The sequence below is a fragment of the Ictalurus punctatus genome, chromosome 4, assembly GCF_001660625.3.
Source record: "Ictalurus punctatus breed USDA103 chromosome 4, Coco_2.0, whole genome shotgun sequence".
Taxonomy (NCBI): Eukaryota; Metazoa; Chordata; class Actinopteri; order Siluriformes; family Ictaluridae; genus Ictalurus; species Ictalurus punctatus.
The window spans coordinates 3,584,443-3,610,115 of NC_071284.1; the positions used below are offsets into that span (position 1 = coordinate 3,584,443).

Consider the following 25,673-nt stretch of genomic DNA (forward strand, 5'->3'; position numbering starts at 1 on the left):
AACCGTACCAAACAGCGGTTATAATTTGGGTTACAGTGTTTATGGAAAATAAAATATGAATCAGAAAGAAAGTGCAGTTTTAAATATTATATTATGTTTTGCTCTTTTGAGGGTGAATTTTTTTCTATGAAGCAAGGATTCTGAGGCTCACCCATGCGTGTGTGTGTGTGTGTGTGTGTGTGTGTGTGTGTGTGTGTGTGTGTGTGTGTGTATTGTACCATCTGTGGTCTGTCTCTGGTCTGGAAGGTAAACTCAAGCTCCTGTCCAGAGGGTCCAGTGCAGAGGATTATGGGTAGAATATTCTCCGGAGGGATGACATGACCTGAGGCACAGAATTTTACAGACATGAATCGTTCTGTGGTTATAATAAAAGCAACACACACACACTCGCGCACACACACGCGCACTCACCACATGAAAACTCTGCAATGCGCTCCTTATGAGCTCCAGCTGACAGGAGAAGCTGCTCCTTAAAGTCTGAGACCTGTGATATGAAAGGGTGTTAAGGCATTCAGCTAGTAAGCCTTGCTGTGTGTGTGTGTGTGTGTGTGTGTGTGTGTGTGTGTTATATTCGCTTACAGGCTGCATGGTTCCCCCGGCAATTACGACGGCCCTGCATTCCTGGAGAACTTGTGCAAAATGAACTGCTGCATTCAGCATGAGAAACTTTACACTACTCTGAGCCAGGCATGCTGCATAGAGACAAAGATTTGTGTTCAGCGCAATATATGTACGTACACACACACACACACACACACACACACACACACACACACACACACACACACACACACACTCCTTGTCATCACTGTATTAATGTAAGAATAAAGGAGTTCACGGAAGTCAGAGAAAGAGCTTAAAGTCTGTTCATGTCATTTAAAATGACTAATTACAAAGAGACCAGTCATAGCCATTAGCATGCTTCATTAGTTAGCAGACAAATCACATGTATAAAGTAAAATCTGGACAGAAGTGACCGTCTGATTATGGCTCACGTGGACAGGAAGTGACTGTCCGATTATGGCTCACGTGGACAGGAAGTGACCGTCCGATTATGGCTCACGTGGACAGGAAGTGACCGTCCGATTATGGCTCACGTGGACAGGAAGTGACCGTCCGATTATGGCTCACGTGGACAGGAAGTGACCGTCCGATTATGGCTCACGTGGACAGGAAGTGACCGTCCGATTATGGCTCACGTGGACAGGAAGTGACCGTCCGATTGTAGCTTACATGGACAGGAAGTGACTGTCCGATTATGGCTCACGTGGACAGGAAGTGACCGTCCGATTATGGCTCACGTGGACAGGAAGTGACCGTCCGATTGTAGCTTACATGGACAGGAAGTGACTGTCCGATTATGGCTCATGTGGACAGGAAGTGACCGTCTGACGGACATGTAAGGCGACCCACCACAGTTTGTTACGTGATGTATGGGGCGAGTAAAGAATACCATCATAAATTAACACTGGAGTTTATTCTCTCATACCGAGAATATTACTGGTGCTTACGAATAAAATAGTTCAGTAAGTTTAAAGGAACAGCAGGAAAAAAGGTTCCTATCTTAACTTATTTATTATATCCATGATTAATTAGTGGTTACAAAAAATATATATATATTATTGGCCTATCAGAAGTATCGATTATTCAAGGTCAACACGCTCGTCCTTATTGTCCTTCGACAGAGCAGGACATGGCAACTGAGAAAACCAATTATCCGTGGCTTTATTTGTCAACGTTCATGTGCATTAAGGAATCCAATAATAAATCTTACACCTTTATATGTAATCTTTGCAAACCGAAGATTAAAATACTGTCGAAGTCCACGAGTTCAAGCACAAATTTAAAGGCCGCATGCAGAGGTGAACGCTGTAGTGTTCGATAAGTAACCTAATGTACACATTACTTCAAATCAGTAGGCTATATTTCTGGATTTCATTATGCTTTACTGTTATGACTATTAGTATTATTATTTTTTTTTTTATAAAGTTTGAGTATTAAATGTATATCTTTGTATGCTCTAGAAATAAAATAAGACTCAACAAGCTGATTCACAATCATGACATACTAAAAATGTTGCCCAAATAAATAGCCTTAATGTAGTTAGCTATGTTTTCTTAGTACTGTAATTTGTATAGGGTAGCTTGACTGTAGCGTTACTACTTCAAAATATAAGTAGCTTGTAAAAGCTTGAAAGTTTTTACAGTTTAGTCCCTCAAACACTGAATGGTACCGGTCAAGGGGTGGGATATATTAGGCAGCGAGTGAACAGTGAAGTCAGTTCTTGAAGTTGATGTGTTTGAAGCAAGAAAAATGGGCAAGCATAGAGATCCGAACCAAACTGTGATGGCTAGACGACCGGGTCAGGGTTTGTCCAAAACGGCAGGTCTTGTAGGGTGTTTCCGGTATGTTTTAGTACCTATCGATATATCCACCTGTAATATGCCTTGCAGCTGGAAACTACTGTCAGAACTGCTGTAATGGAAAATTAATCAACACTTTCTGACCGATCAGCAGGAAGAATTCATTAGCTTACTTTGTTTTTCCATCACCACTCTTCCATCTTTGTTGGCGCTGGAGAGAGCGAAAAGGAAACTTTCCACAAGCATCATAGGAGACGCCATAATGGGTCTGTCTTCTTCTGAACCCTGATACTCTACAGGAGCTAGAACACACACACACGCACACACACACACACACACACTTATATACAATATAAAAATGCAGCTTTATAAAAGATCAGGGTCTAGACACTGAATAGAACAGTGGGCCGGAAAAAACATCCCAAAAACATTAGGAAGAAATCTTGAATGGTGAGATATCTTAGGATATCGGATGATGGCCTGGGACTACAAGCAAGTTTTTTTCCTGGCTTAAACCCATCCTCCAACACATTATACCAGTTCAATTCAATGATGTATAACCTGTTTAAAAGTAATAATAATAATAATAATAATAATAAATAAACAAGCTGTAGGATAATTCATATAGATTATATAGCTGAGGTCATAAAAAAAGAAGCATTTTTTTTTTCTTTAGTTCTGCCCTGAATGCGCTATTTCACATAACAGATGTTTACATATAGCCCACAAGACACAATAATAACTGAATTTACACAAATGAACCAGTTCAAAAGTTTACACACGCTTGATTCTTAATACCGCGTGTTGTTACCTGGATGATCCACGACTGTGTTTATGTTTTGTGAGAGTTCTTCATGAGTCCCTTGTTTGTCCTGAGCAGTTAAACTGCCCACTGTTTTCAGAAAAATCCTCCAGGTCCTCCACATTCTTTACTTTTCCAGCATCTTCTGCATATTTGACTCCTTTCCAAAAGTGACTATATGATGTTCAAATCCGGATTTTCACACCGTGGACGACCGAGTGACTCGTACACGACTATTACAAAAGGTGCACACATTCACTGATGCTCAAGAAGGCAACACGTTACGTTAAGAGCCGGGGGGTGGGGTGGGGGTGTAAACTTTTGAACAGGATGATCGGTGTAAATTGTTATTATGTTGTTTTACATGTTTCCCAGAAGACAAAATAATAACAATAATAACAATTTATTATATATTTGGCTAGGATAAGCAGTTAATATGACTAAACGCTGACAACTGTTACCTTTTAATACATACCCATTAATGACATATTTCCCTTAGCAGTTATGCTTCATGTTATCACTAGCCATGTTTCCATCCCAGTTGCGAAATTAACGTATGCAAAAAATATCGCAATAAAATAAATGCGAATAAAACACCGTTTCCATCGCATGTGTTCCGGAGAACGAAATCGTCACGCCGCATCTCGCTCGCCGCCATTTTTACTTTTATGATCCAATTATTTGATCAAATGATTTGTTTGAGGGAAAGTCACATGATTTTTTTGATTTATTTTGACCTAACATTCCCCGACACTGCCATTAAAACAACCCTCGGCACGTTATAACCTAGATTCATCATTCTGCAGAAATATTAATCCACATGACTGATATCTTACCTGTAGCTTTGCTCTGAAGGCCCTGCAAGAAGCGTCCGAGTCCTTCGGTTCTGCGATTCTCCTTATTCATAGAACTTGTGTGTGTGCTTACACCGCTCCCTTCATACTTCTCAGAAAATCCAAACAACTACACACACACACACACACACACCAACAGTGTGTTTGCAGTTGTCCACATTTAAACTTCTATCCAGCACACAGTACGTACAGCGCTGTATAAACACAACCGGTCAAAAGTTTGTGGACACTCGACTGAAATGTTTCTCAGGATGTTAAAAACCTTTTGATCTGAAGGTGTATGATTAAATGTTTGAAATCGGTGTCGTAGACAAAAATATAATCGTCCCGATGTATATTCCTGACTTATTTCCGATGAGAAATATTCCGGAAAGCAGCCGATAAGAGTCCAGCGTAGGCGTGAACTCCTTTAATACTGTTTAAAAATCATCTCGGGGAAATTCCTCAAGAAATCGGTCGAAGAATACATTTCTGGAAATTCTAGACGAAAAGGGCGTCTACTTTGAAGATGCTAAAATACTAAATTATTTTTTTTTTATTTTGGATTTTTTTTTACTCACAATATAATTCCTGTAGTTCCATTTGTGTAACTCCAGAGATGACTTTATTATTATTCTAAAATGTGTGTTGCGGGGGGAATGACTGTGTCTAAACTTTTGACTGGTAGTGTATGTACAATAGAAACAGCTTGAAACCTGGCCAGTTGGTGAATTCTATCAATAAATGAAAATAAAACATACCCATGTACCAACGTTAACGATAAAGGTCTTATTATAAAACGCACTGAAAGCTGTTCGTATGGCGTTTCAACTTTCCAACAATGCATTAAAACCTAAATTCCGTCAATACGCCATCAGAGCCACACAATTACCACAATTTACTCCCTGAACGGACAAATTATAAACAATTATAGCTACAAATACATTTGACTGAGGTACTGAAGCATTCAGCAAAATACAACATGAAGGATTATTGATAGAATTGCCCTTAGACTTCCATTATAAGCCTGGAGTAAACATTTTTGTTTTACAGTGAAACCCAATTCACATAATTCATGTCTGTGACAATCACGCATCTCGTACAATGGAGGATAAAGTATCGCGCATCCCGTACAATCGAGGATAAAGGATCATGCACAATCGAGGATAAAGGATCACGCACAATCGAGGATAAAGGATCAGGCATCCCGTACAATTGAGGATAAAGGATAGTGATTAGGTCAAATAAAGGTTACTCGGCTCACCTTCCTGCTGATCAGACTCTTCTCCAAATATCTCTGCACCTTCATCAGAAACAGATCTGAAGTCAGTAAACAATTTAAAGTGTATTTAAAAAAAGCTCTGCTGTACAAAATGCTATACTTGAACTTATACTTTTTTCCTTTGTTAAATAAGAACACGTTTGTAATCTATATATTATGTTATTAGGCTTAGATTACGTACAGTGTGTGCTTTAAAGGGTCCCCGTGAATTACTCCAGCTCTTACTAACGGAGACGATCATGTAATAGAAAGATGGTGTTAATATATAACTGCTCTCAGAGCTGCTGTTATAGAACATTAAATCAACACCTTCTGACCAATCAGAATCGAGGATTCAACAGCACCGGGGTATAAGCAGACTTACCTACACGCAAATTATACATTTATATACAGTATTCCTGAAAGGATACGGAATTTATGTCGTTTTGATTTTAAAAAGAGACACGTAAGAAGCGCGTCTGAGATCTACCGGTAGAATGTTCCGGCACCTCGACGCAGTGACCGTAACAGCACGACCATCTTCCTGCTTATTTCGGATAAACGGAAGGAACTAGTGTCTACCAAACCGTTCTGATCTCCATCTACACTTTGTCATTCTTTGGACATCTTCGTTTCACACGGCGAGACGTGTGCGCTGTACCTTGAACAGGTTGATGTTGTCTATCTGAGCTCTGAACAGGAAGTCGTTAATGGTTAACAGTTCAGTTCCTGTGGTGAAGACAGAAATAAAAATGATTAGTGAACAACCAATTTAAATGGCTTTATCATTTTTAGATGTGTTTTATTTATTAATTTTTCGTGGTGGGGGGGGGGGGGGGGGGTTGTCATGCATTTGTCATGATATACACTTCATGAGAAACTGAAAAGTTATTTATGAGTTATTTAATAGCACCAGGTTTGATCTTAAACCGCTTTCTGTTTCCGTTTTTATTTTGCTGCGTTTTCTTTTTCCTATTTCTCCATTTATTTATGTTTTTAATTCACGATCGTCAATTCATATCGTCTAACTGACGGCTTGCCTTTTCCCAGCTGGGTGTGACATCACAAACAATTTGTCCGTCCTGTAAATAAGGTCAATACATGAGTGATTTTTTACAGGAGTGATGAAAAACGTGTGTGTGTGTGTGTGTGTGTGTGTGTGTGTGTGTGTGTGTTTACCTGACTGAGTGCTCTGAGTCACAGGATTCAGGCCCACCTTCCCTGTAGTCACAAAGAAAGTTTATTAAAATTACAGCAGAAAACCCAACATTCCTCCCTCTCTCTCTCTCTCTCTCACACACACACACACACACACACACACACACACACACACACACACAGCTGACCTCCAAGAGTGCGCACAAGCCCCTCCAGCACAAACAGGATTTGCTTGATATACATCAGATTCTTGGCCTTCAGGCGGCTCCTTGAAAGAGACTCGTATTAATAAATCTAAATATTAAATACAAAACATGTTTATTTCTTCCTTGCGAACATCTGAAAGCCATTTTTATGAACGTCACAAGCATCTCCTGACATCTTAAGACTACCTTTAAATTTATGTAGGTAGTAATGTAATGAGTTGGATTTTTTTCCCTTTACCTGTAGCGCTCGCAGTATTGAGAGAGCTGCGAGTGAGCCCTGCACAGCTGAAACACATCATCAACAGCTCCAATTAATTCAGCCATTTCTGCTTATTAGGCACAGGCAGATAACTGGTTAGATCATTAATTACAATAATAATGCACAGCGTACCTACTGGAACCATTAAAAAAAACATGACACATGAATGAAACTTTGAGACTCTGTAAAGGCGTATGTTCTTTACCTTACATTAAAACCAATTATAAAGCGCTATACAAAACCAAGGTTGTATATTTAAAGCCTATCTGTCAGCTGAATTAATGATTTTCATGCTAAGGTGGACGAATTGGTATTTATAACACCGCTATGAAGCACTAATGTATGCCTTGTACAACTTCACTAATTTATAATGAATCTATCAGCTAAAGGAATTAAATGAATGGATACTTCATAGAAGCTGTATTAAGTGGTCATGAATGTGGTGTTAGTCAGACAAAGTAGATCAGATAGAGCAGGGATGAATTCTCAAATCTGATTGGTCAGAAGGTGTGCGTTATTTCTGTAAAAACGCTGTAACATGGACAGGTTGATATTAATGTGCTCCTTTCTATAGTAACAGCTCACAAAGAGGGACTTGTGCGGTGTACACGCCACGTAATAGAAAGTAATAATAAATCCAGTGTTGATGTTTAACGAAGGAACGCATACAGTATAATCCTTGATGTGGTGACCTTTTTTTTTTTTTTTTTTTTTTTTTTTTTTAAACAAGATGTTTATTTAACATTTATGGAAGGAGTCTGAGGTGTCAGTAGTTTGTAATGGGCACGGTGCTTTGTAAAGTTTCTACGATTCGAGAGAGAGTGAGAGAGAAAAAGAGAGACAGAGAGAGCGAGTGAGAGAGAGAGAGAGAGAGAGAGACAAAGAGCGAGAGACAGAGAGAGCGAGTGAAAGAAAAAGAGAGCGAGTTAGAGACAGAGAGAGTGAGTGAAAGAGAGGGAGAGAGCGAGAGAGAGAGGGTGTGAGTGAGTGAGACAGAGAGCGAGAGAGAGAGAGAAAGACAGAGAGTGCAAGTGAGAGAGAGAGAGTGAGTGAGAGAGACAGAGAGTGAGCGAGAGAGATAGAGAGCAAGAGAGAGAGAGACACACACAGAGAGAGCGAGAGCCACAGAGAGATAGTGAGAGAGAGCAAGACACAGAGAGCGAGAGAGGGTGCAAGTGAGTGAGTGAGACTGCGAGAGAGAGAGTGAGAGAGAAAGAGTGTGAGTGATCGAGTGAGTGAGAGACACAGAGAGCGAGAGAGACACAGAGAGCGAGAGAGACACAGAGAGCGAGAGAGACACAGAGAGCGAGAGAGACACAGAGAGCGAGAGAGACACAGAGAGCGAGAGAGGGCGCGAGTGAGTGAGTGAGAGAGAGAACGAGGCTTATACAAAAATAATCCACTTCAGTGTGATAACAGTTCACGCCACCCTGGTGTGTGTCATTTTCGTATAACCACGTCATCTGTAACGTGTAATTCCTTACCTAACGAGTTTGAAGATAAGGATTAAAAAATAAAAACAGACCTGTAATGTCACCTCAAGTATTGAGAAAAAAAACTTTTACAAGAATCCCCCAACATTACGTTTATAAACTTGTAAATGTGTTCTAAATGACCCAAAGTACTTTTCACAAGGTCGACATTTCTGTATTATAAATTCTTTATTCTATTATTTTGAGAAACTGGACACACAAACACAGATATTCAGTCCGTATGGGATTTCAGAGTTTTTTCTGATTGTTACAGCCAAAAAGGATTGATTTTGCTTCGGCTTTTTTCAAAGTTTTTTCTGCTTTTTTGCAGAAAACTTCTTGAACTGGTGAAATTGCAATGGCACTAAATAGTTTTGTGTGGTCTTTCGCATTGATTCTTGTTGGGAAATGACACCTTTTAGCTGTACTCATGTGCAACGCACGTGATTCATGCGGAAAATTGACTGTAATTTTGAATAATTGCGAGCTCTTCCGAGAGTTTCCTTGATTTCGCGCTCATTTCTGGAGGGACTGCTTATTTTGGACAGTTTAAAATACCGTCATTATTTTATTCAGGGGATATTTTAGCTCGTTATTCAAAGCGGGACACGACCTTATTTAAAACACATTTTATTAGCCTGGGAAGCTCGGGATCAGACAGATTTTTCACAGCTCGTTAAGGTTAAAACATTTGTTAATATAATTGAGCAATAATATGGTTAACTGTGCTAAAATATTCAGCAGAGATGAAATTCTCAGAATATGGAAATGTCCCTGGAGCTTACAACTCACTATCAGTACATTGCAGGTTTATTTCTGCTCCCCTGAGGTAGAGGTGTGTATCAGGACTGGGATCCCATCGGACCCAGTTATTTTTTATCTGTTTTTTTTTTTTATCTGTTATTTTAGTTTACAAGAAACATGTTGGATTTCTTGGCATGATAGCGTAATCACACATACTGGGTATAATATTGGTTATTTCAAGATTGAAGTTTGTACCTTAAACAAATATTATATGGTCCACTATATTCACTTTCCCAGGTGAAGTGTTAGCAGAGTAGCTTAGCAACGTACCTGTGCTCCGTTGACCTCGGAACTGTGCAGTGCCGTGATCGTGTCCCCGAGGTTGTGAGCCTCGTCGATAATGACGATCTGATCCTTCAGTTTGATCCCGGACGCCTTGCGAGTCGCAGCATGAAGGAGTGATTGATACGGCAACACCACCACCTGAGAGAGGGAGAAATAAACTTTAAAATCGGTGCTTGAATTCACTGAAACCCTGAATTAGAGCTATATGCATAAATTGGCGAGCCAGCCAGGAGTGGTCAAGGCAGATATAAAAACTAATAATCAGAGACCAGATAACAGAGTTTCTACTGATTCCTGATGGAAGTAGTTCCAACAAGCAGTATTGTATTATTAGAAATGAATGCGGTGCCTGGAAAACCTTAACCTGGATGAAAAATATCATTAGTAAATTATGTTCCATATGTTATATGCCACTCATGTCCAATATACTTTGGACAAACGTGAGCTCGATTACTAGCGGTTACCTACCTGCTAGCACTGAGGATCTCAGAGTGCTTCAGATTTGCATATTCATGTATAGATCCTGGAAGTTTAATGAGGTTGAAAGTATAAATGGTCCTGGGCAATTAAACATTTTTTAAAATTATTTTAAATGAAACATCTGTGGGCACATTAGTTAAGTAAGGAATTTAACGTGGGAGCATGTTGTTAAAGAAAACTAATCAACAACAGGGTGGCATAACGACGCAGAGTTACTTTTACCACCTCAAAGTTGATTATTTTCCTAAAACGGAACATTCCGGAGCGTTTTATTCCTCTTATATCACAGAAACTTGCCAGAAATGACTTATATTAATTAAAGAACGACAGTTTACACTTTTTTATCAGTGTATAATTACATTTAATGCTATAGAACGTCCTAGGAACAAGTTACTTCCTGTTATCGGTTATGTTATAGCAGCTCAACAATCATAAAAATAAATAAACAGACTTTTGAACTCTATTTTGTGTGCGTGTATATATGTGTGTGTGTGTGTGTGTGTGTGTGTGTGTGTGTGTGAACCTGAGCTGCAGGAATAGCAAGCCGTGTGCTGTAATAAGGGCAGGTGTGCGTGTCTCGGCCATGCTGCACGAGCTGCTCGATGTCTCTGACGCTCGCCAGCACCTCGTCTCGCATCGTCATCATCTTCTCATAGCCTGAGAACGCACACGTCGCTTTGACGGCACCGCGGCGGCGTTTAGGCTCCGAGTCCACCTTGTCCTGCTTATCTGTGTGCAAAGGTCAAAAGCAACCTATGTTTTATCCCCCCAAACACACACACGTAAATATACACAGTATGTATCTCATACTGTGAAAACTCCCATAATGCTCGTGGTTGTTGCGTTTGTAGCGTGTTTGAGCGTTTGTGATTCTGACCGTGTTTATTTTTTTGCAGCTCCATACAGCGATCGTTGATCAGCTGAACGCTTCCCAGTCGTGCCACCTCTGGATTAATGCACAGATTCTGCAGAGACAAATACATCTAGAATTTTCTACTCACAAATACAGTATTTACATCAAGGGTCCTATTATTGTTAATTCTTTGTTAATAAAACGTACTGGAAATTGTTTCTAGAACTGTGATCATCACAGAATTTCTAAAACACCTTGTGATATGCAATTCTGGCATTGAACGGATTTGATTATTTTGTTCATTTTAGGCTTCTGTGCACATTGTTTACAGGTTGAAAATAACAATTTAATCTAATAACTTTGTTATAAAGCATACAGTGTGTGTGTGTGTGTGTGTGTGTACCTGTCTAGACCCGAGATTGACCAAGCTGACTGTGGAGTTATACGGACTCTTCTGCACTTCATGCACGAACTGGGCCAGCTGCGAGTGTGTACGGCTGCAGTAATAAATCTAATATAAAATGACACAGTTACATGCATCACAAACACACGCTCATGCTCACTTAAATTATTTCACATTTATTTAAAATTAAACATGAAAACCATATACTGTTAATACGTAACATCCCCTGATCCCCATCCCCTTTTTGTTTAAAGCACAGTGAGGCCTTTTTTAGACTTCAAACATGCAATTATTAAAATCTGAATATAATTCAGTCAGCCCTAATTATAATCTGTCTAATAATTAAATAAACATACAAAAAATATTTGAGATCACAATCCTCTTAAATGTAGTTAATACGCACCTTAGTGACATGCTCTTCCTCCAGATCATCATCATCCTCCTCCTCATCACAGAGCCTGGAGAAGAGTGTTCATGAATATTGAGATGAAGAAATGCTATAACAAACATAGACTGCATATACAACCACACACCTGTTTTTGGGTGTGGTTTCTTCATCGCTTTCGTAATCCGCAACAACGAGCCCGTCCTCTTCGTCTTCGTCAGGTCCGTCTTCTGATCCCGCGTCCTTCTTACTGAACTGCAGCAGCTTTTCAGTCTCGCTATTCTCACTGTTCTGTGGATATAAAGACAGGGTTTAGATACGCAAAAAACACACGTGCAGACATAAATATACTGCGGTACACAGGGACGGCGGGTACTAATGTGCTAGCAGGGCTACTCCTCCATTTGTCAAAGATAAACATACACAGTGCTGTTAAAAAGTATTTGCTCCCATCCTGATTTTGTGTTGATCTCATACTAAATAGTTTTAGATCTTCAAATGAAATACACCATAAAAGAAAGGCTTTATTTCTTCCATCTTTGGTATAGTGTGTTACTGGGTAAGACCTGTTAACCAACTTCATGCTGTTGAAAAAGATCTATTTAAGTGATTTGATTAAACAGGGTTTGCAGTAATCAGGCCTGGTTGTGTCTAGTCCGGCTGAACCCTATTATGAATGCAGCTTCATAGATTTGGGGAATTAGCAACTACAGGAGAAAATACATTTTCACACACTTTTTTTTGTTGTTGTTGTTGCTTCAATAAATAACATTACCATTTAAAAACTGTATTTTGTGTTTACTCGGGTCGCCTTTGGTTTAATTTCTGAAACCATTTAGTATAAGATATATGCAAAAACAGAAGAAAGCACCATGGGGCAAATACTTTTTCACAGTACTGTGCATCAATGTATTCGTTTATTTTTGGCGTCCATGTCTGATTATTTACTGCTAACAAAAGGAGGACCATTTTGGACATTTTGTGGAACTGAGCACAACAGCACCACCAATAGGGCTGATTTCTTTCTAGGCCAGACTGTAGATTCAGTCATGTCAGGCGATTACACAGATTTGGTCTCCATTTGCGCTGATCGATGAGACCTCGCGATCTAATCCTAATAATTTAATTGCCGAGCCATTGATAGATATTATATTTTAACATCTATCTAATATCATGACCAGCCGTCACTGACGATACACAAACTGACTTTTCTCTTCATGGTGTATTTTAGCTGAGCGTTGTGTCTGATCATCTCCAGTCGGTCCTCTCTCCTCTTCCTTTTCATCTCCTCATCCTGGGGGAAAAAAAGAAAGAAAGAAAGAAAGCAGGATATGAATATACAAATATGTTAATAAACTTTAGGGAATTATTGTACTTCTCCAATATAGCCATTTTCCTTCATGTACTAGATTTATCACACTTCATCACATTAGTACATTTTGCACCTTTTTTTTTTTTACAACTTATTAATACATTTTGGTGCCAAGATATTCCATATTCAGATTGTTTCAGTTTCCCACCTTTAATTTGTTCACCAGCTCTCTCTCTGCTCTTTTCTGCACAAACTCTGAAACCCAGTCCAGCTCTCCATCAACGCCGGCGCTGTTACTTTTCTCCTCCTCCCGAACCGTGATTCCGTCCCCATTTTTTCCTCCTCCACCTACTGACAGCATCATGACGCATCAATTCATCCTGAGAGGAACTATGCAAGATTTGATGCACCACCCCGAAATGCATGTATTCTTTCCTGCTCTTTCCTTATAACAAAAGTGCAAAACTTCTCAAGACTTTATAGACGTGTGTGTGTGTGTGTGTATATGTATGTGTATATGTATATATATATTAGATATAGATAGATAGATAGATAGATAGTTTTGAAGACTTTATTATTATTATTAAATGTGGGGATAGGAGGTAATAAAGAATATGTCTAAATTTTTGACGGATAGTGTATGTGTGTGTGTGTGTGTGTGTGTGTGTGTGTGTACACAATCGTAGGGCGTCACAATATATAATATAATTAAAACATTTTTTTAAACCATACATTACCTAAAACAAGAGGGAATCGATTCACCCTGACTAGAAGAAACAAAATAAGAATCGATTCGTGAATCACCTGCGCTCGCGCTCACTGTGTGCTCCAGGAGCTTCTCAGCTTCTTGTCGTTTCTTCTCCTCAAAGTCTTTCAGCCATGTCAGAGCACCACAGATCAGACTCAGAGACTTCCCCTGGAAATCATAAACCGGTAATGAACTCCGCCACTAGTGTCAAAACATGGACAGATAAACAGAACGATCCGTGAAGACTGACCGTGCCGGTGGGGCTCTCGAAGATGCCCACTTTGCCCTCCTCGAGCACGGTGTACAGCGCCTCCATGAAGCGCTCCTGGATCGGATACGGCTTAAAGGGAAACGGGAAGCGACTGACTCCATCCCCGCTCTCCATTTCGACCACTCCGGTGACTCAGATCTAAGCTGAAATACCTGTGCTTTTAGTATGGCGACCGACGAAAGATACTTCAGCTGCTTGCACTACCAAACTTCCTCGAAGGTCCGCGCCATAGATATGTCTCGGCCAATGAGAACGAGACTCAACCTACTCCGGTTAGGGATCATCATCAAATTACCACTTTCATCAAATGAAACATTAGACCCTAACTAACCCTAACTCTGTGCTAACAGACTCAACAAGAAATCTTTTTACAGTGTCAAAAAACCATTCACTCCTTTTTTTTTTTTTTTTTTTTACACTAAGTCCAACAGTATAAGTGTAAGTTCTTTTGGCATGTGGCATTCATGTTGTACAATGATGAATCATTTGCTCCATATTTATTTTTAAACGCTGCCTATATCCACCGATGAATAACATGAAAATATAAAGTTAGTAAGTGGAAGCAGGGTTAGCAACAAACAAACTAGGACTAGCTAGCTTATGGTTTACCTGATAAAATTATATAATAAAATAAAAATATTTATACATACCTGTCCACATACAACCAGAATGTTTATTTATGTTCTTATCACTTTAATTTTTCCAACAAATCCTGCCTTGAAGTAGGACCAAGCATCAAGGCTTTTGTACATCTTCAGGCTTTGCTTAGTGCAGAGCTTCTCAACCTTTTTAAACTAAAGCCCCCTGCAAAAAGTCTCTAAAGGGGTCTGAAATGTCGCAAAAGTGGCCACACTGGTCTGCAAAGACAGCTAGATAAAAGACAGGATAAGCTCCACCTCTCCCCAGCAAAAAGAAATTGCAGAGGGAGAGAGAATGCAGGGTTTTTCATTTATGCACATTCTATTTGAAAAGCAGTAAAATACACTGAGTACCCAAATCATGCCCTGTCTGTGTTTTTTTTTTTTCTTTCTTTCTTGAAAACAATTTGTGTCCCCCTTCTGATCGCTCTGCGCCCAATCAGTGGATTGAGAGCTTAGTGTATTTCCTCGGCGTTGAAATCAGGTACACATAAATGTCAGGAAAACCTATTTCTGCCAACATGCCAATGGACAATGACTACATGTTCTTGGACAAGCTGAAAGATTCACCGTCGAGTCCAACTGCATTTAATTTAAGCCGATAATCGTTAGTTATAGTAGCGTTTTCGCAACTTCCCCTATTAAAACTAGCCATTTTGCTGGATGTTTTTCCAGTCAGTCCGGCCAAGGGGGCGTGTTCCGACATGAAAGTGACGTCAATGCATACCCTCCATTGCCCGACTTTCGTTCTGCAGCTGTTCAGTAATTTGTAGACAGTCCCTGGAGGCGTAGTTCGTCTCCCTTCCAATCGCTCTGGAAAGTTCGCTGCCCTTCCTCCTGCTGAACAGTCTAGAAGGTGCTGCACGCCTACAAGTTCACGCGCTCTCTCTCTCTTACATACACACATATATATATCGATATACAAACACCAACATCTTATATTACTTTCTGGAATTTGATACGGGTTACAAAGACATCGTTTTAAACAAGGACTAGGAAATTATCTGACACCGTCTGGGCTGCACCTCAGCTAGTTAACACACTCCACACACACACCCCATCAACTCAGTCAGCAGGTGGACCTGAACCTCACACATTGTAGTGCGAACATGACTGCAGAAGAAGTCTCAAACGACGGGCAGAGCATCACTATGCAGGGAGACGACATCACTCCTAAGAAAGATGGAGGAGTTTTGAAGGTAACTTGATTTGTTTGCACGGTCGGTGCTTGGTGGTGACTAGGCCAGTGTGAAGACCGGCTAGCTGGCAAACCAAGCCCTAACTTTCCTCACAGTGCCTTGTAGAAATGCATTAGCAAGTTAACGTGGATTCAAACGGAACTGTAGAACACCTGAGAATCGTGCAAAGCTACAGCTAACATGCTAGTGATGCTAACATGGCTACCTACCTAGCTAGCTGGTCGCATGGCAATAAGTAGCTTCGCAAGGTGTCTTTGAAAACAGCAATATGTGTGTATATATATGTAAGTATATCTACTCATCCACCATATAAATATTAAGTTATATGTGTATATTTTGACGGGGCAAAATATACAAGAAGCCCGTTTTGCAGTACAAAAAAGGAGCTTTAATTACTCAGGTGTCCATTTCATGCTTCCAGAAAGTACCACGGAAATTCTGGAGGCTTCCCGAGCGCGCGCTCACTGTAACTCTTTAACTTAAATAGAAAATTGTTTTAAACCGTTTAAAGGTACAATAGGCGTTTTGTTTTGTTTCTTTTTCTTTTTTTTCTTTTTTTTGGGTGTACACATAATCTGGAAGATATATGAGAACATGACCCTGATTGTTTGTTTGTGTTTGGATGGGGCTCGTATCAGCAATTACATTTTAAATTTTTTTAGGACACAATACTCTAAAGGGTGTCTGAAAAGTCAGGAAGATGTTGAGAAAGTATGTCAATTTGATTATATTGAACAAAATCCTCCCCAAAACATGATTACAGTGGCTGGGAAAATGTGTAGCGTGTATGTCGTAATTAATAATAATTATACACCGATACATACATAGTTTTATTCTCATAGGTTCTTGATTACTAGTCTACGGGCTGCCTAGATCATGTCGGTAGTACCGTGACTAATCTTACCTAATGTACCTTTTAAACTCTATGTATTTATGTCCTTAACTATCTAATTGGTTACCTCGTATTAATAATGCCCGTCTCTTTTGTAACGTGACTTCCTTGTGTCTGCCTGTAGCTGGTGAAGAGAGAGGGCACAGGTACAGAGTTACCTATGACGGGTGACAAAGTGTTTGTGCATTACGTCGGCACTCTTTTGGACGGCACTCAGTTCGACTCCAGCCGTGACCGAGGAGAGAAGTTCTCGTTCGAGTTAGGAAAAGGTGGGTTTGGATGTATTGCATAAACTTTCTTGCAAATAAGAGGCGTGCAAAAATGTCCCAAGGTAAGTTTATAATTATTGGCACCCTTCAGAACTCTGCACAAAAATTATTATGGTGAGTAGGGATGTAACGGATGATCAGATAACGAGTTTGAAACGGTGCACTGTTTATTTTTTTAATTATTATTATTTTTTCTACTGAATACGTTTTCTACTGAATATGTCGGCACGATTATATTTTTGTCTACAACACCGATTTCACACATTTAATCATACACCTTCAGATCAAAAGATTTTTAAGATCATGAGAAAAGTTTTAGTCGGGCGCCCACAAACTTTTGACCGGTTGTATACTTCTCTGGTTGACACCAATTGTGAACAGAGGCCGAGGTACTCTCAGGGCCAGAATTCCCACACAGAATCTCCTTCAGGTTTGGACTATGCTAATTATTTCTATCAGAAAATCAGTGTGAGACATTGCAGTAGAAAATATGGAAATATGATCAAAATATCATGAGATGATTCTTGAAGCCATTTCTATGATGCACGATCTATAGGTAACAAACTGCCAGCAAAAACAGTAGTATTGCATTAAAAAAAAAAACTTGTTCAATACTTTTTTTTTTTTTTTAAGTAATTTTTTATATATTTAAAATAGTTATTTATATTTTTAAATTGAACACTGAAGGGAGAAAAATGTAAATCTGTGTAAGATTGAAGATTAGGTACAAAATCTTAATAAAACAAAAGGATATCATGATCTCCACGATATTAAAAGAAAACATATTGTGATGCAATTTCTGATGCTATTGATATTGAATCATCATATCGCCCCAGCCCTAGCACACTCCCCAGTTCACGCACACGTTCAGAGCTCGAAGGCTATAGATAACCCCCTAGAACTGTTTCACAGGCGTTCGTCGCCTAAAGATGGCGAGGTGTATTAGGATTAAGTAATGATGTGTTAATTTCCAATTTTTTTTCCACCCTGTCTATTTTCAGTAGCTCCAGTAGTCCGACCTAAATACCGCCTCACTGAGCTCCAAAATGAAACTGTTTGTTCCACATTTCTGTACAAACTGGGCTGAAATGATCAAACGAAATGCCAACATGAAGCCACCGCACCGTATAGCACACGAGTTCCTAATTTTATTAGACAGGAAGTGACTCAGTGCTGTGTGTGTGTCTCGCAAATTTGAAATAAGAGGGTGCCAATAATTTTGGAAACAATTTTTTTTTTTTTTTTTTTTTTTTTTTGCAGAAAGTTAAGACTTATGTATCTAGCCTATACTCTGTCCCAGTATGATCAAGTCTAAACTGTCATGTTTCACGTGTGCTCATTTTTATGAATGGTGTGTGTGTGTATATATATGCGTGTGTTTGATATATGCATGCAAACTTGTGTATATGGACTGAATATCTTGCAGGTCAGGTGATTAAAGCATGGGATATCGGTGTGGCGACGATGCGCATTGGTGAAATCTGTCAACTGATTTGCAAACCTGAGTATGCGTATGGATCTGCTGGAAGCCCCCCCAAAATCCCACCCAGCGCCACCCTGGTGTTCCAGGTACCGTCTCGCTCAGTGCTTATTCTTCAGGTGGCAGAAATGTTTGAGCTTTCGCTTAATTTTCGTGTCCGTGGTGTAGGTCGAGTTGTTTGACTTTCACGGTGAGGACATCACAGAGGATGAAGATGGTGGAATTGTACGTAGAATCATCACTAAAGGAGAGGGTTACAGTAAACCAAACGAGGGTGCATCTGTGGAAGGTAACAAACACACACATACACACGAGATCTCTGCCCTGAAACGCATAAGATATGTTTTTAATGAAGTAATTGGGGTGTGTTTAGTGTTTTTCTGGTGCTAATTTATTGGGCTGGGTGTGTTTTCATTATTCCCGTCAGAAGTTAGTGGTTTTGTACCACGATGATGTCACAGAGCGACATTCGTATCGCTAGCGCAGTTACAGCTGCGTTTTTAATAGGAGAAACGTTTCAAGAATCTCAGATATAAAGGTTATGAGTCAGGTTCGCTACAAGTAAAATAGACTGACATGTAGGTGGAAAACATATCAGAATTTCTTTCTAAACATTTTTGGATGTTGGAGATCACGTGTCATTCATAAATATCGACGTACAAATCATTCAGGGTGGATTTTTCCTTTAAAAAGACAGTAGTGCCCCTCGAGTCATTCATACCGAATAAAGACTCATCGTGACCGGATTGGAAGAAGGAGAAGCTTTTTGCTTTTTAACGTCGTCCTCTCTATTGTTCAGTGCATGTCGAGGGAACGCACGAGGGCCGCGTGTTCGACGATCGGGATCTGACGTTTGAGGTGGGAGACGGAGAGGGTCTCGACCTGCCGGTCGGAGTGGAGAAAGCGTTGCAGGCTATGGAACAGGGGGAGGAGTCCTTGTTCATCATCAAACCAAAGTAATTACACCCTTACACACTGTAAACGCAGTTCTTCATAAGTTAGTCAGGTTACTTATCCACCGTTAGCAAGCACGTACTCTTTTACGAGCGCAAGGTTCTGCTGTTCTTTGTTTTGTGCCGATTCAGCATTGTCATTGTGTACTTTCAGATACGGCTTTGGGAACGTAGGGAAACCAAAATTTAACATTCCATCTGGTGCAACACTGCAATACAAAATCAGACTCACAAAGTTCGAGAAGGTGAGTGTGCTTGAATGTTTATACACGTGCAAACGACACCAGTGCCTCTGAAATCCAAATCGGGTGTTTCAGGACGTTTTGTGTTTACCGAAATGATCAAATATCTGAAATAAATTGAGATATTTCTGGAGATATTCTTGGTTTAATTTTATAGTTCATCATTAACAAAGATAACGTTAAATATTTGATTTCATAACTAGGCCCACTTTTTTTAAACCATATTTCTACAGTTACTTCCTCTCATTAGGGCGTTAGTGGCCAAAAAATGGCTCTCGGTGCGTTTTGGAAGCGCGTCTTGCCGTACACTCACTCAATTTTCTAGCATCCATTATTACCACGTTGGTTCAAGTGTGGTCATGGCGAGTAGCTCCACCTCATTCATTCCTTCACCCATCCTCATTAAGAGCTTTATTGTGGTCAAGGTTGCTGTGTAGGCAGAGATTATTCCACCAGAGGACATAAGTGTTAGGTTAGGTTAGACTGGCCACACGTAAAGATTTTAAGCCCGATTTGCACCCTCCCCAATGCTTGGCTCGATTCGAGGCGTGTCTCTGTTTACTTTAGATCTAATTAGATAGAATTCAAACATACTTAAGTAGATGTAATTATGTCATTAAATAAATGTGTACTAAGTAAACATGATCTTGTTTTCAAGGCTTTCAGATATGTTTGTGTGTGTTTGTGGGGTTTGGTGGTCTTCATCTGCCTTCATTACTGTCACCTAGGCTAAGGAATCCTGGGAGATGAATACCGGTGAGAAACTGGAGCAGAGCGTTATCATCAAAGAGAAAGGAACTCAGTACTTCAAAGTATGAGCTACACATCGACATTTTCGATCGTTATCCAGCTGATCGTTAAATTCCAAGCTGCCTGTTATGTTTATTTTTTTTGTTTATCCGTTTGTTTGTGTCATAGGTTGGTAAATATAAGCAAGCGGTGGTGCAGTATAAGCGCATCGTGTCATGGCTGGAGCACGAGTCCAACCTCGTGGGCGAGGACGAAGAGAAAGCCAAAGCCCTGAGACTGGCGGCTCACCTCAACCTGGCCATGTGCTACCTAAAACTCCAGGAGCCCAGCCCCGCCCTCGAGAACTGCGACAAGGTCCAGAAACTTTAACCGCTGTTAATCCGACACATCCGTATTCCCCTACATACGTTGTTGTAACGATGTCATTTATAGTTGTGGGTATATAGCAACACTATATGTGCATTCATATCACACTAACCGTGAAAGATGTCGTCATGATTTAAAGCCTTTGAAGTTTTTTATGTTTGTAATTTGCCATTATAGAGGAATATTCTTGGATAAAGCTTAATTATTTGGGGTATTTATTTGTCTAAAATGTTTTTAATGATTGCTTTTGGTTAAATTCAAATGTGTTTTGTTTAGTCGTCGTGCTAACATAGCTTCGATCAAGAATTTTGCGTATACGTTTGAAGTATTCTTCTTCCACCCTTCTGCTGTGTTCTTGTCATTTTCTCATGGCTGTAAAACCCTGGTTCCTAACTGGTTTCTGGTGTCTCTTCATAGGCGCTGGAACTGGATGCGAATAACGAAAAAGCCCTGTTCAGGCGAGGAGAAGCGTTGTTCGTGATGAAGGAATTCGATCTGGCGAGAGAAGACTTCCAGCGCGTGATACAGCTGTATCCGAGCAACAAGGCGGCGAAGAGCCAAGTGCAGCAGTGCCAGAAACACATCAAGGAGCAGCACGAGAAGGACAAACGCCTGTACGCCAACATGTTCCAGAAGTTTGCTGAGAGGGACGCTAAAGTAAGCGGTGTAGAGTTCGTACGGATGACCATTATGGAACCATCATATTAAATTGATTGACACTTCTAAGCTTTATAAGCTCGATGCTGGTAAAGTCGTGTTGTCAGGTGTCATTTAAATTTTGATTTATTTATTTTTAAAGGCGCGATGTAGTGATTTTACTCTGACACAGAGGCTCAGGAACAGGGCTCTGTCATAATCGCTGCTTTAGTATGAGGTCAAGTCACATGGCGAAGTTTCAAGGTTTGGTTGATTGGATGGTGCGTTATAATTTTGGCTGGATTCGGTGCTTCCTCTTATACACAGAGAAAGCAACAAAATATACGGTTCAGCCGATATTCGTCCCCTTGCTACGGTGGATATAGGAGACACCTGAAAACTATGCTGTCACGCTTCTCCTGGGTTACGAGGGAAATGACGAGAGTGACGAGAGGCAGGCTTGGGATAACTCGGACAAAAAAAAAAAGGCTCTTTTGTTGCCCGTTAATACTTGGTTATATGTATAATAAATATGAGCTGTGAAAATTAGTTTTTATCGTTTAGCCTTTTGATCATCTGTTAAAAAAATTCACAAAAATATTCTCGCGGATATCAAACAATTGCAAACACAACACAGGTTTGTCCAAGAAAAAATTTAATCTTAAAAATAATCTGAAAAGCGAATTCACGTGTGGTATTGGTTGTTTTGTTGTGATTTTATCTCCGTGAACCAGTGAATTCATGAGCCTCTGTCTTGAGCCAATAGAAAACAAGAGGGTGGAACTGTGGTTTGTTTGGTCAGTACAGAGAAACTTCGGAGCCACTTATTGTTCCACGCTGGACTTCTGTCTCACTGTTTTCTTACTGTTGGCTGGTGCACGTTAGGGGGGGAAAAAGAGCTGTTTTGTCTACTGATATACAGCACGGTAGGATTTATTTGTTTGTTTTTGTCAGGCGATTCAACGTCCTTCTTTTAACATTGTCGGTCATCTGAATCTTTTGTCCTGAGCCTTTGTGTCAGGCGTGACGTCAATACACGATGCCTTTATATGTCAAATCTCTCTCAGCTGTTTCTCAGCACCTTCACTTAAAGTGAAAAAGGTACATACTGCTTCACATCCTGAAGATGTGAAAGAGTTTTTTTCTGATTGTTGCAACCAAAAATGCTTGATTTTCACCGTGGCTTTTTTTTCTTTCTTAAAAATTGAGTTTGAATTGGTGTAATCACAATTGCATGAAATTGTTGGTAAATGAGACCGTTAACGCACCTGAATTTGGCTGAATGCGCGTCATGATGTCACGTGACGCCGCAAGCTCTTCCGAATATCGCGGCGTTATCTGACATAGCGTTAATTTCTGCGATCGCAAATTCCTGGAGGTAGACGCGTAACGTAAGAAATATTGAAGATAATTGTTTTGTTCTAAAGAATTTATTTTTTCTGTACTTTTTCTAAATTTTCTTGCAGAAGGAAGCCGAGCAGGCAAAGAAAGATAGCGACAGAACAATGGAGATAGCGGAAAATGGTGCCCACGAGCAGACTGCAGCATAAATGTGTGTTAATATGGCTGGTTTTGTGTGTCTAATTAAATGTTTTTTTGTTTGTTTTTTTAACACAGATTTTTTTTTCTTTTTTCTTTTTTATAAACAGTTTGTACCTAATGAAATGAGTGCGTGTGTATAGGTCTGAAGCTGAACGTCTGATCTGTAGAATATTGTTTTTTTCTTTTTCTTTAAGCCTCGCTTAATTTGCGTGTTTGTGTTCATGTGAGGCAGCTAGTCGACCCGGCTGTATGCTTTTTGCTGCTATTCCGCATGAGGGTGTAGAACCGAAGGCTGTAACGCTGAATGGAGAATAATTACTAGGCAGTAAATATTAAGCGGTACCACAGGGTCCGATAATGGGCCCGGCCCTGATGGCGCTACTAAACGATATATTGGAGCGCCACGACGTAGTGCTACTGTACAGAACAGATAAAGGCATGGAACTAAAACGATCATCATGGCGACACGACTGTTTGTTGGCATTCTTCATCTGGTTGTATACGTTTGATAGCTGTTTTTTAAAAATATCTTTCACTGTGTTCTGTTCATAAAGCTTTTAAACTCCCTATAATCCTTTTATTTTTTTTTTATTCACACAACTTGAAATCCGGTGTCGTGTTTCGTTTTTGGGGTTTTGTTTTTTTTTGTACATTTAAGAGGACAGCATGTACAGTAGGAGGAGCGTTTTATCATGGAGAACCGCTTAGTATCTGCTTGACTCGCTCTTGGAATTGTTAGGTTTTAGGCAGTCGTGGAGAAATCGATCCAGACTTCAGTTCTAGCCTACTTTAGTGCACAGAAGTCAGTTTTGTGTTAGTGCTGACTCCGATCAGGATCCTGGGCTCCTATCTTTTTTTTTTTTTTTCCCCTTTTTTTTTTTCTCCCCTGGACGAGGATGTTTGAGCTGAGGTTGTAAATTACTGATATTTAGACGCGTTTCTCTCTCAGCAGTCCATATGCTTGCGCTGGTTTGTTTGAAATGCATGAACGGAGGTGAGTGAAATGCGTCAATTGTTCTGTTCTTGTGTCATTAATGCTCCAGTGGTGTCAAATAAAAGAATCCAATAAAAAAAAAAAATAATAATAATCTTTTTTTCTTTACCCATCACATTCAGTTCAATTTCATTTACATTAAACACCGTCAGAAAGCAAATGTATAGAAATCTAGATTTTAGATTTCTAATGAGCAAACCTGAGACGAGGAAGAACCCTTGAGAGGAACGCTACAAAATATCACCCAGTTCATTTGTTTTTAAACGTCTTGATAAAACAAAATAACATAACACACCATTTATTAAATGTATTCTGTAAATTTTGTATAAACGGTGACATTACATTATATCTCTTCGATAAATGTGTGGAAAAGCATATTGATACGTGACCAGATTATAAGTACAGATTACGATATTGAAACGTGACCAGATTATAAGTACTATTGCAACGTTGATCCATCATAATGTCTGACTGAATGTTGTCTGTTACTCATTTTCAGAGTTGGTTTGTGATGCTGTAAAGCCACACATTAAATGTTTATTTCATGTATAATGGGCTTCAAAACCTCAGGAGGCTTATAAGAAGTAAAATCAATATCTAAAAACGCTGACATGTGAGCTTGGGAGGAGGAACTGAGGTTGATGTGGTCAAATTAGCTAACGATTAGCAAGTTATGCCAACGGCTGGTTGTTGTTTTTCTCCTTTACCCTTAGTGGAACATAGTGTAGAGTCAGGGGGCGGATAAATAAAAAGGATCAACATTACCACCCAGAGAACACCATCCCCACAGTGAGACATGGTTTTGGCAGCATCGTGTTGTGGGAATGCTCTTTATCGGCAGGGACTGGGAAACTGGTGAAGGTTGAGAGTTGGATAGATTGAGCCGAATACAGTGCAATCGTAGAAGAAAACCTTTTCTGCAAGAGATGTCAGACTGGTGGATGTTCACCTTCAAACTGGATGGCATACTGCGAAAGCTACACTGGAGTGGTTCAAAACCAAGACCCTGAATGTGTTAGAAGTGGAAAGCCAGGGCCATTAAGAATCTATGGCAAGAGTTTGAGCAATTTTGCCAAAAGAAATGTGCAAAACTGTCAAGATCCAGATATATATATATACAATTCTGATATATATCTGACATCCATGAGGACTTGCAGCTGCAAGCATTGACTTAGGGGTGGGGGTATACATTAGTCCCCTTTCAAAAGTATTGGAACAGCAAGGTCGATTATTTGGGGTTTGAGCTCAAAAGATGAATGAGACAATAGATCAGAATTTCAGCTTTCATTCCCTGATATTTCCATCTTAATGTGTTTAAAAATGTTAAACATGGCACATTTGGTTTGAACTCACCCATTTGTCAAGTGATCAAAAATATTGGCACGTGACGGACGGGTATTTCTTGTTGCACAGGTGTGTGCTGTTCATTGTTTAAACTATAAATGGTTTTGAGTGTGTACTCTTGTTCTGAGCCCTAGGTTTCGCCTGTTTAGACTGCATTTGTTGTTATAAATAATAAACCAACATGAAGACCAGAGAGCTGTGTATGGGAGAAAAGCAAGCCATTTTGAAGCTGGGAAAAGAGGGGAAATTGATGAGAGCCATTGAACAAGCATTGGGCATAGCCCATACAACAGTTTGAAATGTCCTGAAAAAGAAAAAAAAAGAAAAAAACACTGGTGTACTAACAACCAGACATGGAACAGGTTTGCCAAGAAAACAACAGCAGCTTCATCGTCCACCCAGGACCTCTAATGGTACATGCACATCAAATATGGTGAAGACACAACAAAGATTTCTAAAGGCAGCTTTTAATG

At 39.8% G+C, this 25,673-nt stretch overlaps 2 protein-coding genes across 3 annotated transcripts in view; one reads left to right on the plus strand and one right to left on the minus strand.

Annotated features, from left to right (window-relative positions):
- ddx11 (DEAD/H (Asp-Glu-Ala-Asp/His) box helicase 11) overlaps nucleotides 1-16,268 on the minus strand; it is a 21,699-nt gene extending 5,431 nt beyond the window's left edge. The window contains exons 1-21 of one of the 2 annotated variants that reach the window (XM_047152569.2): nucleotides 15,942-16,268; nucleotides 13,875-14,038; nucleotides 13,681-13,792; nucleotides 13,085-13,227; nucleotides 12,772-12,858; nucleotides 11,713-11,855; nucleotides 11,583-11,637; nucleotides 11,180-11,287; nucleotides 10,801-10,888; nucleotides 10,447-10,652; nucleotides 9,429-9,581; nucleotides 6,862-6,908; nucleotides 6,606-6,685; nucleotides 6,439-6,480; nucleotides 5,921-5,988; nucleotides 5,263-5,301; nucleotides 4,002-4,128; nucleotides 2,537-2,665; nucleotides 580-692; nucleotides 412-484; nucleotides 219-322 (exon numbers count right to left, since the gene is read on the minus strand). In XM_047152569.2, the coding sequence (XP_047008525.2) occupies nucleotides 219-322; nucleotides 412-484; nucleotides 580-692; nucleotides 2,537-2,665; nucleotides 4,002-4,128; nucleotides 5,263-5,301; nucleotides 5,921-5,988; nucleotides 6,439-6,480; nucleotides 6,606-6,685; nucleotides 6,862-6,908; nucleotides 9,429-9,581; nucleotides 10,447-10,652; nucleotides 10,801-10,888; nucleotides 11,180-11,287; nucleotides 11,583-11,637; nucleotides 11,713-11,855; nucleotides 12,772-12,858; nucleotides 13,085-13,227; nucleotides 13,681-13,792; nucleotides 13,875-14,009 (2,052 nt within the window). In that variant the 5' untranslated portion in view covers nucleotides 14,010-14,038; nucleotides 15,942-16,268. Of the gene's footprint in view, nucleotides 1-218; nucleotides 323-411; nucleotides 485-579; nucleotides 693-2,536; nucleotides 2,666-4,001; nucleotides 4,129-5,262; nucleotides 5,302-5,920; nucleotides 5,989-6,438; nucleotides 6,481-6,605; nucleotides 6,686-6,861; nucleotides 6,909-9,428; nucleotides 9,582-10,446; nucleotides 10,653-10,800; nucleotides 10,889-11,179; nucleotides 11,288-11,582; nucleotides 11,638-11,712; nucleotides 11,856-12,771; nucleotides 12,859-13,084; nucleotides 13,228-13,680; nucleotides 13,793-13,874; nucleotides 14,291-15,941 lie in introns of those variants that run through there. The other variant, XM_047152570.2, reaches the window with a different exon arrangement.
- Nucleotides 15,355-23,434, plus strand: fkbp4 (FKBP prolyl isomerase 4). The gene is made up of 10 exons (XM_017466197.3): nucleotides 15,355-15,732; nucleotides 16,749-16,893; nucleotides 18,320-18,462; nucleotides 18,542-18,662; nucleotides 19,173-19,329; nucleotides 19,481-19,571; nucleotides 20,297-20,380; nucleotides 20,487-20,672; nucleotides 21,102-21,341; nucleotides 22,787-23,434. The coding sequence occupies exons 1-10, from the start codon at nucleotides 15,643-15,645 to the stop codon at nucleotides 22,868-22,870; spliced, it is 1,341 nt and encodes a 446-aa protein (XP_017321686.1). The 5' UTR covers nucleotides 15,355-15,642; the 3' UTR covers nucleotides 22,871-23,434.
- Nucleotides 23,435-25,673: the final 2,239 nt, after the last annotated feature.